At 44.6% G+C, this 20,930-nt stretch overlaps 1 protein-coding gene across 1 annotated transcript; it reads right to left on the bottom strand.

The window, feature by feature from the left end:
* Window positions 1-8,907: 8,907 nt before the first annotated feature.
* On the bottom strand, window positions 8,908-19,109 carry ECRG4 (ECRG4 augurin precursor). The gene is made up of 4 exons (XM_028103790.2): window positions 18,926-19,109; window positions 15,108-15,155; window positions 12,957-13,114; window positions 8,908-9,066 (listed from the first exon to the last, which is right to left on the bottom strand). Exons 1-4 carry the CDS (start codon window positions 19,002-19,004, stop codon window positions 8,908-8,910), a joined length of 444 nt encoding a protein of 147 aa, XP_027959591.1. The 5' UTR covers window positions 19,005-19,109.
* Window positions 19,110-20,930: the final 1,821 nt, after the last annotated feature.

Genomic DNA, 20,930 nt, shown 5'->3' with positions numbered 1-20,930 from the left:
CTGATTTTCCTACTTTAAAGGTGATAGTGAGGTTGCAGTGATATAATATACGTATGTGAGGAGGAAATGATAATTGTGTTTATACTTCCCACAACAGAACGTGTCTGAGTCAGCTGGCCAGCTGGAAAGGTGGATGGACCATTAATCAAAATCATCATTCCTACTTTCACAGATCAAGTGGCCCGAGGTGAAATTCATCTGTTGTCAGCGCACTAAGGACCCTCCGTCAGCGTTCCTATCAGCATTTGGGCTTCTTTGATACTGGATGCTTATTTACCATGTTCTATTTCACATTTCCTGGTTTGTTTTCACAAAATGTTTCTCAGCAAAAAGGGAAAAGGAAGTGGAAATCCGAAAAGAATAGGATGACAGAGCTCAATTAAAAACAACAACAAAAATCTAGCCATGAATTACATCCAATACACACACACATCCTTTGTAACAGACTCTACTCCACACATTTTGTTCAGACCTGGGACATCTACCTTTTTCATTGCTTCTCAGCCTCTGTTTAATGCTGATGGTCACAGCGGTGGCACCTCTTGGTGTTTTTCTCTGCCCTCTCCCCAGGTTGTTTTATGTTAGGTAGACCAGGTATTTATTTACAAGAAAAGAAATGAACTTTCAGGGAAAAGACACAGCTCTTATAAATCCAGATTTCCTGGATATGTTTACCTTTTTTCCCAATTGCTACAATATGATGTAGAAGCAGGGTAGATCACAAACTACTAGAAAATTAGTAACAAGACTCCTTGAACATTTATTTAGTGGTCTGTAGCCTGAATGGCGTGTATCTCTTTTGGCTCTAATAATTTCTACCATTATCTAGTCTTGCCTATGCTCCTTATGTATATACATTATTAGTTTTATGAGAGAAATAAGTTTAGTCCATTTCAGAAGAATCAGATACTAGATCTCTTCACAAGGGCTCAGCAGGGATGGAGAAATGAGTCGCTGTTGTACAAGAATCACCACCAGGTATCCCATGATCTCAAGCTTTAAGAAACTTTAATCTTCAAAAGCAGAATTTTCAATAAACAGCCTTCACAAAATGTCCACGCACCCTGCTGGAAACACTTAACTTTGTGAAGCAACCCATTTTATGTTTGGATGTTTGAGCTAAAATTGGGTTCTGGTTGTGCCCTTGGGGCCCTCCAAGAACAAGACAAAGACTTTTTTCTCTTGACAGCACTTCAGATGTTTGAAAATGAGCAGTCTGGTCACGCCAGGCCTCCCATCCCCAGCATAGATTCCTAGTCATCCCCCCCCCCCCAGATGCTGTCTATTGAGTCTTGAAAAAGATGGGCAGAGGAAGCGGGGGAGAACAATGTCTAGGCACGTGCCGTCCTTCCATTTCCATTCTTTTCATCTTTACAGTGGCATTTTTTTGCCCTTTGTTGAAGCTTTTTGGTTTATAAAGTCCTGGAGCATAATTCTGATCCAGAAAAATGACAGTATTTCTTGATTTAAAAAGGAACACTTGGAAAATTAGGTGGGATAATGTGGAAAGCACTTGGCCAAGAGCCTCTGACCCTTGGGGCAGAGCTTGGGCAAACTTTCCACCCAGCCTGGCTTTAAGTTCTCACCCTTGGTCACGCGAGCTTCTGCTTGGAGGCTGTCAGTGCAGTGGTTAGGTGAGGAAAAAGGTCACTATTTCCAGTCTGAGTACAGGTTCAGGAAACTATAGGCCCATGAGGCACACTTTGGAGAGAGGAGGTGGACACTGCCATGGGGGGAAATAAGGGTGGGGACATGAATAAGCTAAGGTAGGTGGTACTTGTCCTGGGGAGGAAGGAGAGAGATCATCTGGTATGGGAAGGACCACCCATTCTGGGTTATAGTTTCTGTTCTGTTCCTAACTCACTTTGTAACTTAGGAGGTGTCTGTCATGCAATCCTTCTGGCCATTTTCCTCAGAAATGAGATTGGATCAACTTTTCCCTTCCCAGATGCAGTCAGGTTCCATCCAACCCGTACTGAAGAGCACTTATTCTGATGGGCTCTGTGCGAGGTTCCGGGGATTCAGTGGTGAACAAGAGATAGTCATGCTCTCTGTCCTGGAGTTTACAGTCGAGGAGAGAAAAAGAGGTTTGTCAGATAACGGTCCAGGTGATGATTTTCTCGAGGGAAGTGCTGCATCACAGCACTATAGCAGAGCCTGTGTGAGGAAGCTGGCCTGAAAGAACTGGGGAGGGGGAATGACAACACTGAATGCTGAAGGAAGTCTGGGAGTTAACCAGGCAAAAGAGGGAGAGAGAACCTTCCAGGAAGAGTAGATGACACGCTAAAGGGATTGAATGGCTGGAGGGACTGAATCACAGAGCAAGAGGGAGTGAGGACAGGAGGACAACAAAGGAGGAGGCAGGGCCACACCTCCTAGGACTCGTCAGATATTTTCACCTTTAACCTAAACACAATTGGGAACTTTCACTCTGGATATACTACAGGAATTGGACTGGAAATCCCTTTTAATAAAGATTTTCATGAACTTGAATGGGGAAAAATCTTAAGCTATTTGTTTTTACTATCCCCTAACTCAAATTTAGCCTGTATTTAATTATAAATATAGGCAACAAACTGCAATAGTCTTAGCTCTTACCTGGTGTTTTGTCATGCCTACAAATCAGATATGCCATCACATTATACTTGTTATGAATATCTCAAAATACTTTCACTACTTGGAAATTACCATGATTGTCACCAGATCTTGCTACTTATAGCATGAGGAAGCACATTTATCACTATATCACAAATGTGTCTTTTGAAATGTTGGTAATTTTTTCAGTATAATTGGTTTCATTTGTAATCCTATATATTTTATGTATTAAAAAGCATTATGCTTCAGAGAGATTCCTAGACACACAAAAAAAGTGAAGAATGTCTGATTTGAAGTAAATGACCAAATAGGAATTCTGTTTCTAGTAGTATGTCAGGATAGATAACCTGAGTAAATCTCCAATGAGGGCAAATAAAATGCTGAATATAATTTTTTTAAAGATTTGATTGATTGATTGATTGATTGATTTGAAAGAGAATAGCAAGAGAGGGAACATGAGCAGGGAGAGGGAGAAGCAGGCTTCCCGCCGAGCAGGGAGCCCGATGCGGGGCTCGATCCCAGGAATCATGACCTGAGCCGAAGGCAGACGCTTAATGACTGAGTCATCCAGGCGCCCCTGAATATAATTTAAAAAAAATCCTCTAGATGATCTCTTAAATGATACAAAAGTAAGGAATCCACCTAGATGGATAAATAAATAAACCCATCACACTGAAGAGAGTGGTGAGGATGCTTTCTTTCAAACAGCTGAGTAGGGGTTTTGGGTGGGTGTGGAGAGAGGACCCATGAGAATCTTAACTGCAAGGTGTCCCTACGTGGTCTATAAATCCACAAGTGGAGAATTTAATCTACGGTGGTCCCGGTTTGGTAAGACTCCTCCTCCTCCTGCCCCTGCACCCAAGGGCACTGATAAAGGGAAATTCAAGTGACATCTGGAAGAATTCAGCTTAAGTCAGGCATCAAATATTTCTCAACCAAATAAAGCTCTAAAGAAAATGAACAGGAATTAGACATTACATGGAATCAAGGAGATGATGTTATGAGTGAAAAACAATGAATGGAAGGCAGGTGGTAACAGATCCACAAAGACTTCTTCAGATACAGGAGGAAAAAAAACAATAAAAAAAGTTTAATACATTTAAAGAAATAAAAGAGAAAATTAAAAATCTGAGCAGATAACAGGAGACATAACATATATTTGAAAAAGGGAAAATATAATTGAAGTTTATATACTTGAATAACATTTTGGGAAGAGCTAATAGAATGAGGAGGAAACAACATTCAAAGAAGTAATGGGGAAAATTTTCCAAATTTGTTGAAAGACACTGACCCTCAGATTAAGAAGCCCAACAAACCCCAAGCAATATAAATACATACAGACCTAGCTGTAGGAGATAGCAGATATGTAGGTTATAAAAGACAGTTGGAGGGACAGTGTCATACACAGAGAAGTGATAAATGAATAGCAAAACTCTTAACATCAACAGTGAAAACCGTAAGACAGAATCATATCCTCAAAGTGCTGAATAAATAACCAAAAATTCTGTACTAAGTGAAACAATGCAAAGTGTCAAACTTGAGAGTTTACCACCAAATGACCCTCACTAAATGGATTCTGGGGGCACCTGGGTGGCTCAGATGGTTAAGCATCTGCCTTCAGCTCAGGTCATGATCCCAGGGCCCTGGGATCGACCCCCCGCCTGGGGCTCCCTGCTTGGTGGGGAGCCTGCTTCTCCCTCTCCCTCTACTGTTCCCCCTGCTTGTGCTCTCTCACTCTCTGTCAAATAAATAAATAAAATCTTAAAAAAAAAATAAATGGATTCTGAAGGATGTAATTCCAATTGAAGGAAAATGACTGCAGGTGTGTGGTCTGAGCTGCAAAGAGAAATAGTGAACCAAGATAACTATGTGACAATCTAAACAATCTAATGACTATATATGAAAGATAATCTGTGGGGAAAATAAAGCAGGCTAGATTTAAAATGCCAAGTTACAACCGCTTAGAAGTTGGGAGAGGAGACTAGAGAATAAGTTTTGCAAGGTCCTTGTATTGTCCAGAAGACCATGGCTATTGAGCGCCTGTCATGTCGTCAAATAGGCATTCAAAAGAGCAAACACTAATAGAATAGACCCAATGTATACCTTCAAAAGAAGTAAAGGGAAAAGAATAAACCAAGGAAAACAAAGCAGTCCAAAGTAAGGCAAGAAAAGAGGAGGACAGGAACAGGTGAAATGGAATGAGTCAAAAGTTCAAAATCGGGACACCTGGGTGGCTCAGTCAGTTAAACCTTTGTCTCTTGATTTTGGCTTGGGTCAGGATCTCAGGGTCATGAGATGGAGCCCTGAGTCAGGCTCTGACCTCAGCATGGAGTCTGCTTGAGATTCTCTCTCTCCTTCTCTCTCTGCCTCTCCCCCCACTTGTGTAAATAAATAAATAAATAAATAAATAAATAAATAAATAAATAAATAAATAAAATCTTTTTTAAAACGTTCCAAATGTGATGTCAGAAATAAAATGAAATGGCTAATCACAATAAGTGTAAGTGGACGAAATTCTCCCATAAAGTCCTTAGTAGTTACACCATGTTTTAAAAACAAATTTCAGCTGTGTCCTCGTTACAAAAGACACATATAAAGCACACAGAACAAAGGCCAAACTATGGAAAATATATACCAGGCAGTTAGTAACCAAAGGGGGGCAAATATAGTTCTATTAATATCAACGGAGAATTCAGGCAAAACACATTATTAGAAATAAGAAATTTGCTGCACAATGATCAATGATTCCCTTCACCAGGAAGATGCATTGATTCTAAATTTGTGTATACCTCGTAAATTTGTGTATAGCCTCATATGAAGCCAGACTGACAGAATTAAAGGAAAAGCTTGTCAAATCCATCATCATCATAGATTTTAATACATTTGGCAGTAATTAGTAAATTAGTAAATCAAACAGACAAAAAAAAAAAACCAGTAAGAAAATAGAAAAATCAAGATTAAACTAACTAATGGACTTGACTGCATCCGATGTCTGGAAAAGACACAGTCCTTTCAAGCACACATGGAACATTTGCTGGACCTGACACACTGGCACATAGAACTGACCTCAGTATAGTTCAGAGGACCAGGGTCTGACTATAGTTGTTTTTTTAAAATTATTTATTTAAAAGAATGTTTTTTTTACCACAGTGTAATAAAACAAAGCCAGTGCAATAATTAGAAAAATCCATTCACTTGGAAACTTAATAACACTTGTAATCAACTTAAGGGTCAGAGGAGAAAATATAATTGAAATTAGATGATTTCATCATCTTAACTTTTCACATCAAACTCATGGGATACAGTTCTTGGAAGGAAACAATATTAAATGCCTTCAAAAAAAATTAAGTCTCAAAATAGAGCTAAGATCTAATATACATCAAAGATCCACAGATGTAGAAGGAAGGAAATTAAGAGAAAAGAAATTCATGAAATAGAAAAACATACAAAAGAACAGATCAACAAAGCAAAATTTTCATGTTTGAAAAGATGATTCATTTTTCTTTAAAAAAGGCACAAGTGGAATGGAATGAGAAAATAAATAAAACCACAGATGTTACAGAGAAAAGCAGTAAGAGGATATTAAGAACAATTCTCAATACTTTAAAACTTTGATATAATGGATGACTACCTAGAAAGATCCAAGGAGAAACACAAAGTCAAAATAATCCTGTACCCGTAAAAGAAATGCAATCAATAGGAAACAATTTTACCACAAAGAAAACACCGCATTCAGATGGCATTATCTGACTGCTACCAAACACTCAGGAAACAGATCCTTCCATTCCTACACAGAATAGAAAAGAAAACAGCTCATTTTAAGAGGCCAGAATAACTTTGATATCTAAGCCAACAAAAACAATCAGAAAAAACACTAAAGCCAACCTTCTCATGAACATGTATATGAGAATTGAGAACACACATCCAACCAGATCCAACAATAAATAAAAAGAAATCACGATCAAGATAGGTTTCACTCCAGGGATTCAATTCATTAATATTAGAATTTTATTAATAGAACTCACATTAATTAACAGATTAACAAGGAAAAATTGTATCATCTCAACAGATTAGGAAAATAGAATTTGACATCCAGACATGACATTTAAAAATTATCTTAGCGTATTTCTTAAGCCAGCACGATGAATAGAAAAATCCATTTCCTTAATTTGATAAATTTCCTCAATTTGATAAAAGACATCTACAAAAATCATCCAGCAAACGTACTATATGGAGAAACATGGCAAGATTGGGAATGAAGCTATGATGTCCTCTCTGTCACCCCTCCCTCCCTCCTTTTTAATTGTGTTGGGGTTTGAGCCAGCCTCATAGTAGACAAGAAAAAGAAACACATTTAAAGGGTGAGAATGTAAAATTGGACAGCCACTGTGAAAAACATGTATGGCAGTTCATCAAAAAATTAAACAATTACCATATGATCCAATAATTCCACTTCTGGGCATATACCCAAAAGAATTGGAAGCCGGGGCATGAAGAGCTATGTGCACAGCCATGTCCATAGCATTATGCACAACAGACCAAAGCGGGGAGCGACCCAAGTGTCCATTGACAGATGAATGGATAAATAAAATGGGGTATAAACGTACACTGGAATATTATTCATCCTTAAACAGGAGAGAGATTCCGACACAGGCTACAACATGGATGAATCTTGAGGACGTTATGCTAAGTGGAACAAGCCAGACATAGAAAAACACTGTATTATTTCACTTAAATGAGGTACTGGGGAATAGTCCTATTCATAGAGACTGAAAGGAGAAGGGGGGCTACCAGGAGCTGGGGGAGGGGGGTCATGTTTCATGGGGACAGAGTTTCAGTTAGGGAAGATGACAAAGTTCTGGAGATGGGTGGTGGTGATGGTTGCACAATAATGTGAAAGTATTCAATGCCACTGAAATATACACCTAAAAACGGTAAATTTTGTGCTATGACTATTTTACGAAAAATTTTAAAAATCGTAAGGTTGTCAAAGGAAGAAACAAAATTACCTTCCTATGCAGATGTGATGAGTGTCCATAAACCCCAGTCTCCCAGAGTCAGTACTTGCAACTAAGCCGGCTTTCTTTTTTTTTTTTTAATTACTCATGATTTGTGAATGGAGATGTGTTTCAGGGACTATATACAAAATTATCATTTTTTTGGAGAAAGAACAAAAAGCTTCCATTAGACTGTCACCGGGGTCTGTGATCCACAAAAGTGTAAGAGCCATTTTGAGTGCTCCCCGCCCACCCCCTCAGCTCTGTGGGCATCACACAGGCTGTGACCAGACTCCCTCCAGCAGTAATGCCTCAGGAGCCCACCTCCCCTCCCCTCCCCCCCACCCTTCGCTCCCTCCCTCTCCCCACCCCCACACCACTTTTCTCTTTCATCCCCTCAGGTTGTTTAAATACTATGTGAAGTATATATATATATATATATTTTTTTTAATATTTTATTTATTTGACAGAGAGACAGCGAGAGAGGGAACACAAGCAGGGGCAGTGGGAGAGGGAGAAGCAGGCTTCCCGCAGAGCAGGGAGCCCCATGCGGGGCTCAATCCCTGGACCCTGGGATCATGACCTGAGCCAAAGGCAGACACTTAACAACTGAGCCACCCAGGCGCCCCCGTAAGTATATTCTTAAATATTTCTTGAATTCATTGGCGAAGATTTACTTTTTTTAAGAGAAGTGAGGCCTTGAATTCACACAAACATTAGCTCTTTTCCTATTACCCTTCATTCCCTGCATGATCATATTAAACTGGCCCAGTTCTCGCTCAGGGCCTGGGGCCCAGAAGGTCTCAAACACCTGTGCAGTGATTAGAATACTCCAAACCGTGTCTGTAACCTTAAATAATTTTTGACCAGATTCTCTTGCTGGTTTCCTCTCTTGCATTTCGAGTGGGCATTATTTTAACAAAGCGCAGACCCCTGCTCAGTCCCATGGTCTGCCCTGGGGGGCGGCTAGGATTCCCGGCAGGGTACCAGTGACAGAGAGCCGCCTCTCAGAGGAGGCTTCAACTTTGAGAAAACCCAGGGAATGAAAACCGTGGCCAGCTTACTTTCCATCCAAATGAAATCTTGAGACTTTTGTTTTTAACAAAATGCTTTTATTTCTATTTTTTAATGGAAGGCACTGTTAGATTCTTGCATGAAATATCAAAAGGCATTGATATTTTGCTTTAACTCTTCCTTCCTGGTTGCAGAAAGGGGGTAGAAAAGATCTGCTGAAGTCAAGCCCAGCAGAAGCCACATGGTGCGAGGCAGGGAAGGGGTCACTTCCGGGGCTGGTGCACGGAGCACAGAGCGATGGTCAGTAGTCATCGTAGTTGACGCTGGCTCCGTGCCTGAAGCTGTGGGGACTCTGGGGACCAACCGCTGCATCCTCGTCATAGTGACGCTGGTAGTAATCATAGTAGTCGTGCCCATTCCGACCTCGGTTTAGCCAATAAGTGATGTCATCCTCAAATTTCTGGAGAAAAATAGGGAACGGATTTAAGGACACGCACTCCCCCTCGACCACATCTTATCCCTGGCTTTTCTCTGTGATGGCTTTTCTTCAGTGACTAAAAACTCTTCCCAAGAATCGCCTGTCATGATGGTATTCTGTGCTCAGAAGTCAACACAGCCAGCTAAAGAGTACTGATAAAAGCCATTGTCCCCAAAGGAGTACACATCCAGGCCCTTGAAAACTTCTGCCCTATGAGTTCTCAATATACCCGACACTCAAATATTTTTCTCTTTTTTGGAAAATAAAATGGGCATCTCCCAAAGATAGCGATAGCTTGGCCTGACCCCCAGGCACTGCACACATCTTACAGACATTGCCTTCTCTCCTTGTCCTGTCCTGTGCCTGGTGCTAGTGCACAGAGTAGATGCTTGATAAATGAAATCAACCACCACCCTGGCATGGCAGAGCCACACGTACTTGCAGTGGTGACCCTTTTATACCCGTGGTGTTGGCTAGAACTTGCATGGCTGCACTTGCTCATTCCACAAACGCTGATTCCATGGGCCCAGCCTGTCAGCCCTGCGCTGGGCACTGAAGGGCCACCCCAGGCAAGTCGGACAGATTCCCTGCCTTCACAAAGCCTACAGTTGCTGAGAGACACATGAAAAGAGACAGTTGCAGTTAGCAGGAATAAAAGGGAGGGGAAGAACTGAAGGAGTGAGAACAGAAGGACTTTCAAGCTTACAGCTGGGGTAACTGGCCTTTGCTCTCGATGCGTCTCTTAAAGGAAAGACTAATTCTTTGTCGGTAGTGAAAGTGCAAGATGAATGTAGATGGGCGCTCACACGTGTCGATGCTGACAACTTGGGGAGAGGTTTGGTGTGAGGCCAAAGAGGTGGGGACAAGAGAGGGATGACCTAGGGGGGTTGCAGGGTATCTAAAAGTTTGGGTCCAATTTTTCTCAAAGTGTGGCCGGTGCACCCCCGCATCCAAATCTCTAAGGATGCTAAAAGTGCAAGTTCGCAGGCACCCCTCCACGCTGCCTGGATGGAATTTTCCGGTGGTTGGGTCGCAGGAATCTATTTAATAAGACTGCCAGTGAACATGGGTATTTGAGCACTCCCTGAGGCTGGAAGGTCCAGCCTCGCCCATGATGGTGTTCTCTGTGGCCACCCACTTCGGGTGAGCAGTGGGTCAGCCTGTACCACGCTGGTGAGCACCACTCTGCCCCTCCTTTGTTTGCGGAGCCCCAGGGGCTCTGGCGTCTGCTCAGCCCGTCCTCTGCCTCTGCCATGAAAGCGAGAATGTTTGCTTTCCCCACAACACCGCAGCTTTTCCCATCGTGAAATCATCTTTCTCCTTGGTTTTTTGCATTTTATAATCGTGTTTGAAGTTTTGGCAAACCTCAGACCTTGAAACATCAAGGTTTTCAAGAAATTAAAAAAATGTTTTGTGAGTACAGAAATAACACAGATTCATACTTTACAAATCCATACGTGGGAGTGGGACAGAGAAAAAGGGGGATCATAACTCCACTGCCAAAGACAACCACAACGGCCATTTTGATGTATTTCCTTCTAGTCTCTTCTGTGAATATTTATTTTTTTTTAAATTTATTTATTTGACAGAGCACAAGCAGGGGCAGTGGGAGAGGGGAGAAGCAGGCTCCTCACTGAGCAGGGAGCCCAATGCAGGGCTCGATCCCAGGACCCTGGGATCATGACCTGAGCCGAAGGCAGACCCTTAACTGACTGAGCCATCCAGGCGTCTCTTTTCTGTGAATATTTAGTTATAATCTTACGGATCCTCACCTTTATTCTGGTTTTGTCACCAGTCATTATTTTAGCCATTTCTCCACATTAGACTCTTAATACCCATTTTCATGGACTGCATCAAAGAAATGCAAATTACTACAAGGACATGCCATTTTCATGTTCAAGCAAGTACTTTTTTTTTTTTTTAATTTTCAGTGAGAATTCAAGGTGATGCTGAAGATGCCAGAAAACTGGTGCTCTCCCACGGGACTTCTGGGATTGTGCAATCTGACACTGCCCAAAGACCCACAAGTGATTCTACCTTTTGCCTCCGCCACTCCCCTGGGAAGAATGCAATACCAAGTACGGAACAAACTACACACAAAGATGAGAATCACAGTACCTGTCGTTTGGGTTGTTGCAACTGTAAGTAAGTTAATTCACACAAGTGCTTAGAATCCTACCTGGCAACAAACTGAGGGTTGCTGGAGTGGTCGGGGGTGGGAGGGATGGGGTAGCTGGGTGATAGACATTGGGGAGGGTATGTGCTACGGTGAGTGCTGTGAATTGTGTAAGACTGTTGAATCACAGATCTGTACTTCTGAAACAAATAACGCAACATATTTTAAGAAAAAAGAAAAAGAAGAAGATAGCAGGAGAGGAAGAATGAAGGAGGGTAAGTCAGAGGGGGAGACGAACCAGGAGAGATGATGGACTCTGAAAAACAAACTGAGGTTTCTAGAGGGGAGGAGGGTAGGGGGATGGGTTAGCCTGGTGATGGGTATTAAAGAGGGCACGCTCTGCATGGAGCACTGGGTGTTATGCACAATGAATCATGGAACACTACACCAAAACAAATCATGTAATATATGGTGATTAACATAACAATAAAAAAAAAGAATCCTACCTGGCGGAGTCTGGATATATGTGATTAGCTTTTTGCACAGGAAAAAAAAATTTTACTTGAGTAGCAAAACGATAATTAGAGAATAACCAATATATCCAATGGTTGGGAATGGGAAGGAAATTATAATCCAACCACATGACTGCATTTTATGCAGCCATTAAAAATGAGGCTTCTAAAGAGTTTAATTTTGTTTTTCATCTATTGCAATGTCTTATACATCCTCTACACACAGTATAAATCTTGGGCCATTTGGAGAAGTACTTCTCCAGCTGTGCCCGCTTGGAGATACTGCCCTTCATCTGTCCCCGTCCCCCTTCTGGCTGGGGTGGCAGGCTGAGCGTTGTCCAGGCGGTGCCAAGCCTCCAATACAGCACTCCTGCTAGCGCCGCCCTGCTGGTCACTCTGTACACTTGTGTCTATGCACGGGAATCTGAGACCTTAACTCTGCCCCCAGCTACAGTCTGTGATTGTAACCATTCTTTTTCCTTTACTTAGTGAATACATCCACTCACCTCCCTGCCTGGACACATGAATGGAATGGAACCATCTTTTCCTGAAAATGCATTGCCAGATCTTCCTGAAAACATCTGCAAAAGCCCATCTCTCTTTAGAAAGTCACTTTTCGTCTCTTCCCATTATCCTCATGGGTCTTTGCTTCGATCTTGTTGTTTCTGACATTTTGGGGAGGTAAAGCCACAAATGTGTTTTGGACAGGTTGTGAGTTATTTTTCTTTAAAGACTTTATTTATTTGAGAGAGAGAGAGAATAAGTAGGCAGAGCGGCAGGCAGAGGGAGAGGGAGAAGCAGGTTCCCTGCTGAGCAGAGAGCCCGACGTGGGGCTCGATACCAGGACCCTGGGATCATGACCTAAGCTGAAGGCAGACACTTAACTGACTGAGCCACCCAGGTGCCCCGGTTGTGAGTTATTTTAAAGACACCCAGGCAAAACTGTGCAGATAAGTTACATGGGATTCTGGGATGAATTTAAGCCCCGGTCATTTTCTCTGGGATCCCACTTCCCAGTCATGTTGGGAGAGATTCCCATTTGCATGTGGTCTGATGTAAAATTCCAGCTGATGTCCCTGTATCCCGATAGAAATGTTATCCAACGCCTGGGTAGCACTTGGCCTATCATGGGGGCTCATCCTTTTTGGAGTGAATTCCGAAGGCTAATTTTCCCTGAGCCAAGCCTCTGCCCCCACCACACCGCTGTGGGGGGAGCCAGGTGTCCGGCGGGAGGAACTACCCACCGCTTCGTCGAAACCCATGTAGAGGAACTGCTGGTACCACTGCTGGACCTCGGGCCGAGTCCGGTCCCACAACTGCCGCTTCTGACGCCTCAGGCTGTTCAAGAATTCTTTGGCCTTGCTCTCGTCCACTGCTACTTTAGTCTTAGCCGGAGCAGGTGCTAAAAGGATCGATTCCCCAACCCCCAAAGCACAAAGCATGAGTTCTTTTCTTATCGGGGCAAATCACTAGTATATATCCCGCACCCCAAGCTCACCCTGCCTAAGATGGCTTTGATTTTCACTCTTACATCACATGTGATAAAATACAGCCGCCTGTCATCAGTCTCCATGTCCCTTGATAGTAAGCTGTCCATTTGGGTGCAGCCATATCAAGGGGTGCAGGCTAGCCCCCAACTTCTAGGGCACAGGGGAGAAACAAGATGTAGCCCATCCTCAGCAGCGACTCACGAGGCCTAGACCCCAGGCCTCAGGCAGGGGCTGGTGGCATACCCCTTAAGCATTTAGGAAGCAACTGGATGTCTAAGGCCACACAAGTGTATGTTCCTTGCATGTGCAAGCCAGAGAGTGCTATGCTTGCTTAGGAGACCACGAGGAAAAAAGTGCTGGAACAATGAGCCCAGGCCCAGCTCAGCAGTATAGCAAGCTCTCACCCTGGAGAGCCGGAGCAGACCGGGCCACCTTGGGCCACCCTCTGCAGGCCTCACACGTCATCAACGATTCAACCGAGTCTTGACAGGTACTGGCCCTTGCTTTAACACTTGGCTTCTTTAACAACGTCTTCCCATTGTGGTCTCAACTGTTTAAAAGCCACCACTTCTGCGGGCTGTGCTCAGGGGAAGCAGCTGTGTCCCTGCATCTGCCCCTGCTCTCGGCCCCCTCATCTATTAAAACTGGACTGGCAGTCCCTTGTTATGAAGGCTGCAAAGGATGATGGGAGTGAAGTGCTCAGTGTGTTCCTTGGGTCACATGGATAAATAGCCATGGATGTGTTTCCTCACTTCCTGTTCATCTGTGTCTCTCTCAGGGCCTGTTACTACTCTTTTGTACATAGTAGGTGCTCAACATGTGTATCTTGGCTTGATTTGAATAAAAGCTGAGAATGTACACCAGGACTCGTGATTATCTTGGTGGTTGCTCTCTTCCACCTCTGACAGGCTGTCCCTTTGAGAACTTCCATGACTCCGGGTGTCCTGGAGGAACAGGCTGCCTGGCACAGAGATCGGGGATTGGTCAGGGCCTGGTGAGTGGCTGGAGATGCTGAGAAAGATGCTGGGAGCTCCCTCAGGTGCCCCCTGCCCCTGCAAGGGGCCCCAAGTGCCCAGCATCTGGGGTCTCTGGAGGGCTGACTGGGAAGCATGTGAATAGCACTAGGGAGCTCCACATGGTCAGGGAGCAGACTGAGATGGGCAGAATCCCCTTTCAACTGGATGGGGGGCAGGGAGGGAAGAATAAGGGATCAAGGGTCTACATCAGAAATGTGGCCACACTCCTCATTTCCAAGAGATAAACAACTTCTTCATTTTACAGGCAAAGATGACAGTTCCAAGGGAAGATGGCCTTCACAAGACAACATGATTGGTCCAACAGATCTACCTGATTATGGTGCGCCCAGGACGTGTGTGCCTCCCAGCTTGTTGTGTTTCTATAACATTTTGCTGCTGGCTACCACATTCATCATAGGAGTATTTTCTCACAACAGGTATTAGTCACAAAACAGTTTTTTCTGTTCCACCCTGCCCCCAAGGGCTAACTGGACACAGCATACCACAACAGTACTCTTCAGAGTCTACCTCCCTAACAGACATTTTATGTACTCTAAAGGGTATGCTTTAAATTTAGATATGTGCTCCAAAGGGTATCATGGTTCTAAAATACACAGCATTAAATTAACACAGTAACACTGTTTCTTTTATTTTGGGGTCCACACTGACAGCTTTCAGAAAAACAATCTTCAAACATTTACCGGCAATAATATTTACCTAATAAAATACCACACACATACCCACAGAGTAAGCCTTTCAGATCTGCCAACCTTTCAAGGAGTAAACACTTCCGATGTTCCAAACACAAGACCCCAGGGAGCACACTCAACATCGCCTTTCCCTGTGATCCATTAAGAATGCCGCCCTCCTCCATGCAGGGTATCCTTACCTTCCCGCTTTTGAAGCAGCACCTTGAGTTTATTCCCACTTATGCCACCTAATGGAATGGACATAGAAATCATGTCAGAGTTGCACCGCCCCCTTTAATTTCTCAAGTGCAAGAATCAGAGTTGGAAAAAAATCCCCGCGTGCCCCCATCTCGATCTGGTAACCTGGCGGTTTCACAATTTTGCTGTTTGCCACGTTCCCTGTCATGCAGGAAAAACAATTCAGGCTGCTCATGGCTCAGACTGGTGACAATGACCGTGGCTGACCAGGGGCATTAGGATTTGAGCAATACCTAGGAGAAATGACATTGTTCTTTCAGCCCTTTGTGTCTTATTATGAGGCCCGGCCACCTGGCATGTGTACCTTCCTGCAAATTTTCCCTTTTCATGGTATAGAGTAAGTGGAATAGTGTCCCCCCAAATTCATATCCACCCAGAACCTCTGAATGTGAGCTTGTTTGACAAGAGAGTATTTGCAGACGTAATCAAGAATCTCAGTTAACTGTGAAGGAGGTGATATCACACCGGATGTTAAGTTGGGCTCTGAATCTGATGGCTGGGATCTTTGGAGAAGAGGGAGAGGGTACAGAGAAGGTGGCCATGTGAAGACAGGTGGGCAGGTGCCGAGAAGTTACGCTGCCACAAGCCAAAGAATGCACCTTAGCTCCTTAAAAATCCAGCCCAGTTCTGTAACTCATCTGGCTCCTCTTGCAACTAGGCCATATTGGTACCAGTTGCTGTGATTTTTATTCAGTTCTGAAAATATTTCTAAGCAGCCTAAACATTTGAACAGAAAACAACATGCCTGGCCTGGTAGGACACCCTCCTCTTCCTGGTGAACTGGCGTGAGGACCTGCAGACACCTCTGATAACCTTAAGTGCTACATGTAGGTACAAGGCTTGTTCCGTGAAGGGATATCCATAGCTCCTGGGAGAAAAGCCCGGCCTCCAGGGCATGTTCAGGTATAAGGAGCTGGTCTGGCCCCAAGATGGAGGGGCTGGTGTCCACCTTTTTAGGCAGGTCCTTAACCTTCCCATCCATGGACAGACCCCAAGGCCTGTGCTCGCATCAGCAAAGGTACAGTTTTCTGGGAATAGGAGCCATAGTTTTTGCCAGACTTTCCAAAAGGGTCTGGGACCCAGATAAGATTAAGAACTGCCCCCTGCTTAAAGAATATACTATGTACTTGGGGGAAAAAAACCACACTTGTGGCCAAAGGTCACAAATTGGCTGCCCACAGCTGAGCTTTACCTGCAGACATGTTTGAAGAGCAATACCCACTGTTTACAAAATTTGAATTTGAATGCCTCTGGGCCCAAGTCACTCAGCATGCCCCATGGTCCATAAAGAGCCATTTCACCTATTAGCTCTCTGTAGGCATCTGAATTTGAGCGCTACCCAACTGCCTTTAGAGTAGGTACATCAGCCAGGAAGCATGGTTGAGAAGAATCTCTAGAACCAGGGATTTTTTTTTTTTTTTTTTTGTACATCATACATTTATTACCAACAACCCTCTCAACTCCAAAATTGGGCACAGGGATTAAAAATAAAAATACATCGCACTTCTCGGTAAAGCATTACTAGTAACTTTCACTAAAAATGTATAAGATTTGTTAAAAATTTACCAAGCCTTCAAATGATTTGATTACGGATATTTATAATACATACATTTTAAACTATGTTAACTGATACAGTGGAATACAATTTGGAAAAAAAAAAAATGAGTCAGCAAATGGTTTCCAGAAACACCCCTGGGCCATAGATTAGGGCATAAACTTGGCAGCCACTCCAAAGATGGGGTGAGTCACCCCAAGAAGTTCTCCATCAAGAGTAAATAAGCAGAGATGAGCACCCCATGGGGCTCCTGTTGAGAGGATTATTTAATTAGACTGGAGTGGGACTACACTTAAAAGCTGTACTTCCCATCGAATCTTAAGAGTCAATAAAGAAATCTATGAACACATTTGCCAAAGCAGACAGACACTTGCCTTGGCACAAATATTAGCATTCATTAATATCTTAACACTGGTCCATTTCTAACAACAGCGTGGCACACACAGAATTAAGTATCGTCCCTCCATCTGTTTGCCTCTGTAAAAGCACTTAACAATAAATGAATGAAATATGGCCTGATGTTGAAATAGACATTGGATTCAGGCATTTGCAATCTTGTTGCAATTTCTATCAGCAAATATGTCACTACTGTTCTAAGAAAGCCTCGCCAGATCTGAGCTGTACAACGGAAAGGCACAGAAAAATCCTAAATTATGAATTATTGATGTTGCCACTGTGCCAATTACTACACACTGAAGTATAAATAAATATTAATACATGTGATCAGACACCACACTAAATTTGTTTGAAGAAAAAAATGAACAAATGAATAGCTGTGAATTTTTTTCCTATAGTATGGATTTGTTTTTTACCCCAATATCATCAGTCACTATTTCTAGGCTGATAATAGGCACTCCTGAGTTTATTAAACCTGACATTAGATCTCCCAGCAGATGTAGAATTTCAAGATGCCCCCCTTTGAAGTGGCTAACTATTAATAAACTGCTCAAGAAAGAGGAATGATCTCTTTCTCCATTAAATGTTTTTGGGTGTCGTAAGGAGCCACCTGTGGGACTTGATGTATAAAGAATTTCATTTTATGTCATAAGAACTTTCACATTCCAGCTCCATGATGATAATATTTTAACTGACCCTTTCACCTCATTCTTGGTACGAATGAAATAAAATACAAATCTGAAAAGGAATGGCTTATAGTAGGTGCTCACTCCTTTTATTCAGATGTGCTTCTGAAAATGGGAAGAACAAAGTAGGAGAGGTAGATCAATCACGTAATTTATATTAGCCTCTCCTGTGGTTGTAACTTAGAAGGAGAGCAATTCTCCCCACTGGAACAGGTCCCCCGCTGTTCTGGCGACCAGGGGCTTTGGCCTCAGGGCTCCCAAGGCAGGCTTCCTCCCTCCCTTTCCCAAAGAGTTTGCTTTTCCATACCTGTTTTGAATAAGCAAAGCAATCAAGGGTGTCTTCAGTGGTCATTAGCCATCTACTTTGTAGGGGGAAGAGTACAAGTCTCCTGGTCTTGGGCAAGCGATTCAAGCCTCCCTGCCCTTAGCAGGAGAGCTGGGAGCCTCAAATGTGCTCATGCAGGCATGAGGCCACTGGTGAACCATAAAGGATCCTACAAGTGGAAGGTAGTAGGGTCAGGACAAAACCGGCAGGTGGGGTCTGTGGACTCCCAGGGTTCAGATGCCTGCACCCCTTCCAAACTACTTCATTTTGGAGATGTGTATGAATATGTTCATTTTATAGGGAACAAACCTGGAATTTTCAACCGATTGCCTGAGGGCTCCAGGAAGCACAGAAGGTTAAGCATTTCTCCTTTAAGAGCATTTCCCCCATCTGGGATGTGAGGCCTGGGCACAGTCTGGCAGACCCGGAACCTGACTCCGTTAGGGAATTGCCTGGAAGGGCATCTCCATAATGATGCTTTTGGGCTCCCCTCAGTCCTGGAGGGCCCCCACCGCTGATAGCTCCCATTACCTCCTTGCCCCTTGTATTAGGTGCGAAACACTTCTTGCCCCTCCTTCGGACCTTGGCCCTCATTCTTTCCCAAGGTGACCATGCAGCGCTGAGACCCTGCTCTTGACCCTAGTACTCTGCGGACCCAAGCACGCCACTCCCACTTGTGCAAGTGCAAAACCCAAGACCCCTAGCACCCCTTGGTACTTGCCCGGGCTCGGGTTGGGTCCCTCCGCCCTCACTCCATCACCGATCTCCGTTCCCGCGCCCTGCCGTCGCCCCACTTACCTGGGCCCAGGCACAGCAGCAGGAGCAGTACCAGCGCGGTCAGGACCAGCACGGTGGGCCGCGCGGAGGAGGCGGCCATGGCTGCAGCGGGAGGGCAGGAGGCAGACGCGCGCACCGCGAGCCGCCGCGCGAGAGGACTGGGCGCGGGGGGACAGGGGCGCAGGCAGGCCGGCGCTCCCTACATCTCAGCCGGGGCGGGACCTGCCGGCCGGGCGCCGAGCCAACGGGCTGCGAGCCAAGCGACCGCTCCGAGCGCCACCGAGCCCCCCGCCCCCCCCCCCGACCCCGGCCGGCGCCCCACGGGGACGCCGCCCCCTCCGCTCCAAGGCCACGGACGCGCGCGACACCAGGGCCACTGTGGGCCGCCGGGGTCAGGGGAAGGGATGGGGAGATGGACTACCCGGGCCCAGTTCAGGTTTCTCTCCCGCCTTCCCCTCGGGCCGGCCTGGCTCGCGGACTGCTCGCTGTCTCCCCTTTCCCCTCCGCTCTAACGCCGCCCTTCCTCCCCATCCCGCTCGCTCCCAGGCGCGGGGCCCTGCTCCTGCCTTGGCTTCTCAAGTGGCCTTTGGAATTTCCTTCATTCCGGGCGCTGCGCTTAAAGATGCTTTTGGCGGTGCTGTGTTTTGTGAGATTTTGAAAGACTCCATAGTCTGGATTCAGAACTGCACCCCGCCCCCCAAACTACTCTGATAGAAAAGCCTTTCAGAAACCAGGGACCTGGTGAAGTCCGTAGGTGTTCGCAGGACAAATGGGCCCCTCTGTGCGCCCCGTAATCTATGCACACTTAGAAGACACTAAAGGGAGGCCCAGTGAGACCGCAGAAGTGCCACCGCCGTACCAGGCCTGCCCCAACGCAAAGCACACACTAACTGGGCAGTGTGGCGTGGTGGAGGAAAACCAAGCTGAAGTTGTCCCAACCGACCTCGAGCTGGTCACCTGCATTTACAAAATGCCCATGAATCCACATTACCTTTAGGGGCCCTTTCTACCTAAGATCTGCTCTGAACTCAGCTAGATTGCTTTTCTTCAGCTGGTTTCTCACCTTTTATACCTTCCCGTGGTCAGTGTTTACCACCCTGCCATAGGATTAGCTCTCCCTGTGATGCAGTTGGCTTTCCCCAGCAAGCAGTGAGAAAGGAGCACCTTAATTCTGAGCTCCGGGAGGCAGATGGTGGCCGAGGGAAGAGAAAGTGTGAAGTGTGTCACAGAATCACAAGGACCTGTGCCAGAGAGAGCCTGAAAGGGAGGGTCACACACCTAACGATTGTAGGACAGAGGAATCAGGGAGAAGGAGAAAAAGCACAGTAACAAAGGTGATGGATTTACTTTAGCCCAAGGACGAGACATTTATTAACAGGAAGAAAACCAAAGCAAATACAAAGCCAGTGTTCTGTTGGGATTGGTTAGGACATACATTAGAGACGTTAATTGTAATCTCTCATTTATCTTGTAGACATCATCCCCTCCACGCTCCAAATCCCCAACGGGATTTGCTTTTACTATAACATTTAACTTCTCCTCTCATAACTAGGGTCTGAGCAGAACTGAATTCATGTAGCCATAGTAAGGACAGTCAGTGGCCACGTCCCTGGACAATTTCCTTTTTCTGTCTTTTGGATACAGACCTACATTTCCTCCCCTCACCCATCCCTTCCCATTTTCAGCTGAAAATGTAGAGCAGTGATTTTATTTTCTCTTAATTCAAAGATTCCAAGGGGAAAAAATGGTCTGCTTTAATCAGCTTATACCATTGTAGCATTTGAAGACAAAGTGAATATTGAATCCTAATATTTTATGAGCCTGTATTTAAAAAAAAAAAGAACTTTGATTTAAAAACAAACACTGATGTAGAATTGGTAAGACAGATCAAAAATCCTACAGAAAATTATTTTAAAATAATGGCCATAGGAGGGAAGAACATTTCCTGAGATCAGGCTCCGATTCCTTTCCCCAGGGAGCTCATTCATGTGCCACCTCCGGGCTGCTCCAGCCAACATCTTGGGGC

Source organism: Eumetopias jubatus, unplaced genomic scaffold, assembly GCF_037043125.1.
Source record: "Eumetopias jubatus isolate StellerSeaLion01/CBP00866 unplaced genomic scaffold, mEumJub1_p1.0 scaffold_9, whole genome shotgun sequence".
Taxonomy (NCBI): Eukaryota; Metazoa; Chordata; class Mammalia; order Carnivora; family Otariidae; genus Eumetopias; species Eumetopias jubatus.
This window is presented reverse-complemented; position numbering and strand designations above follow the sequence as displayed.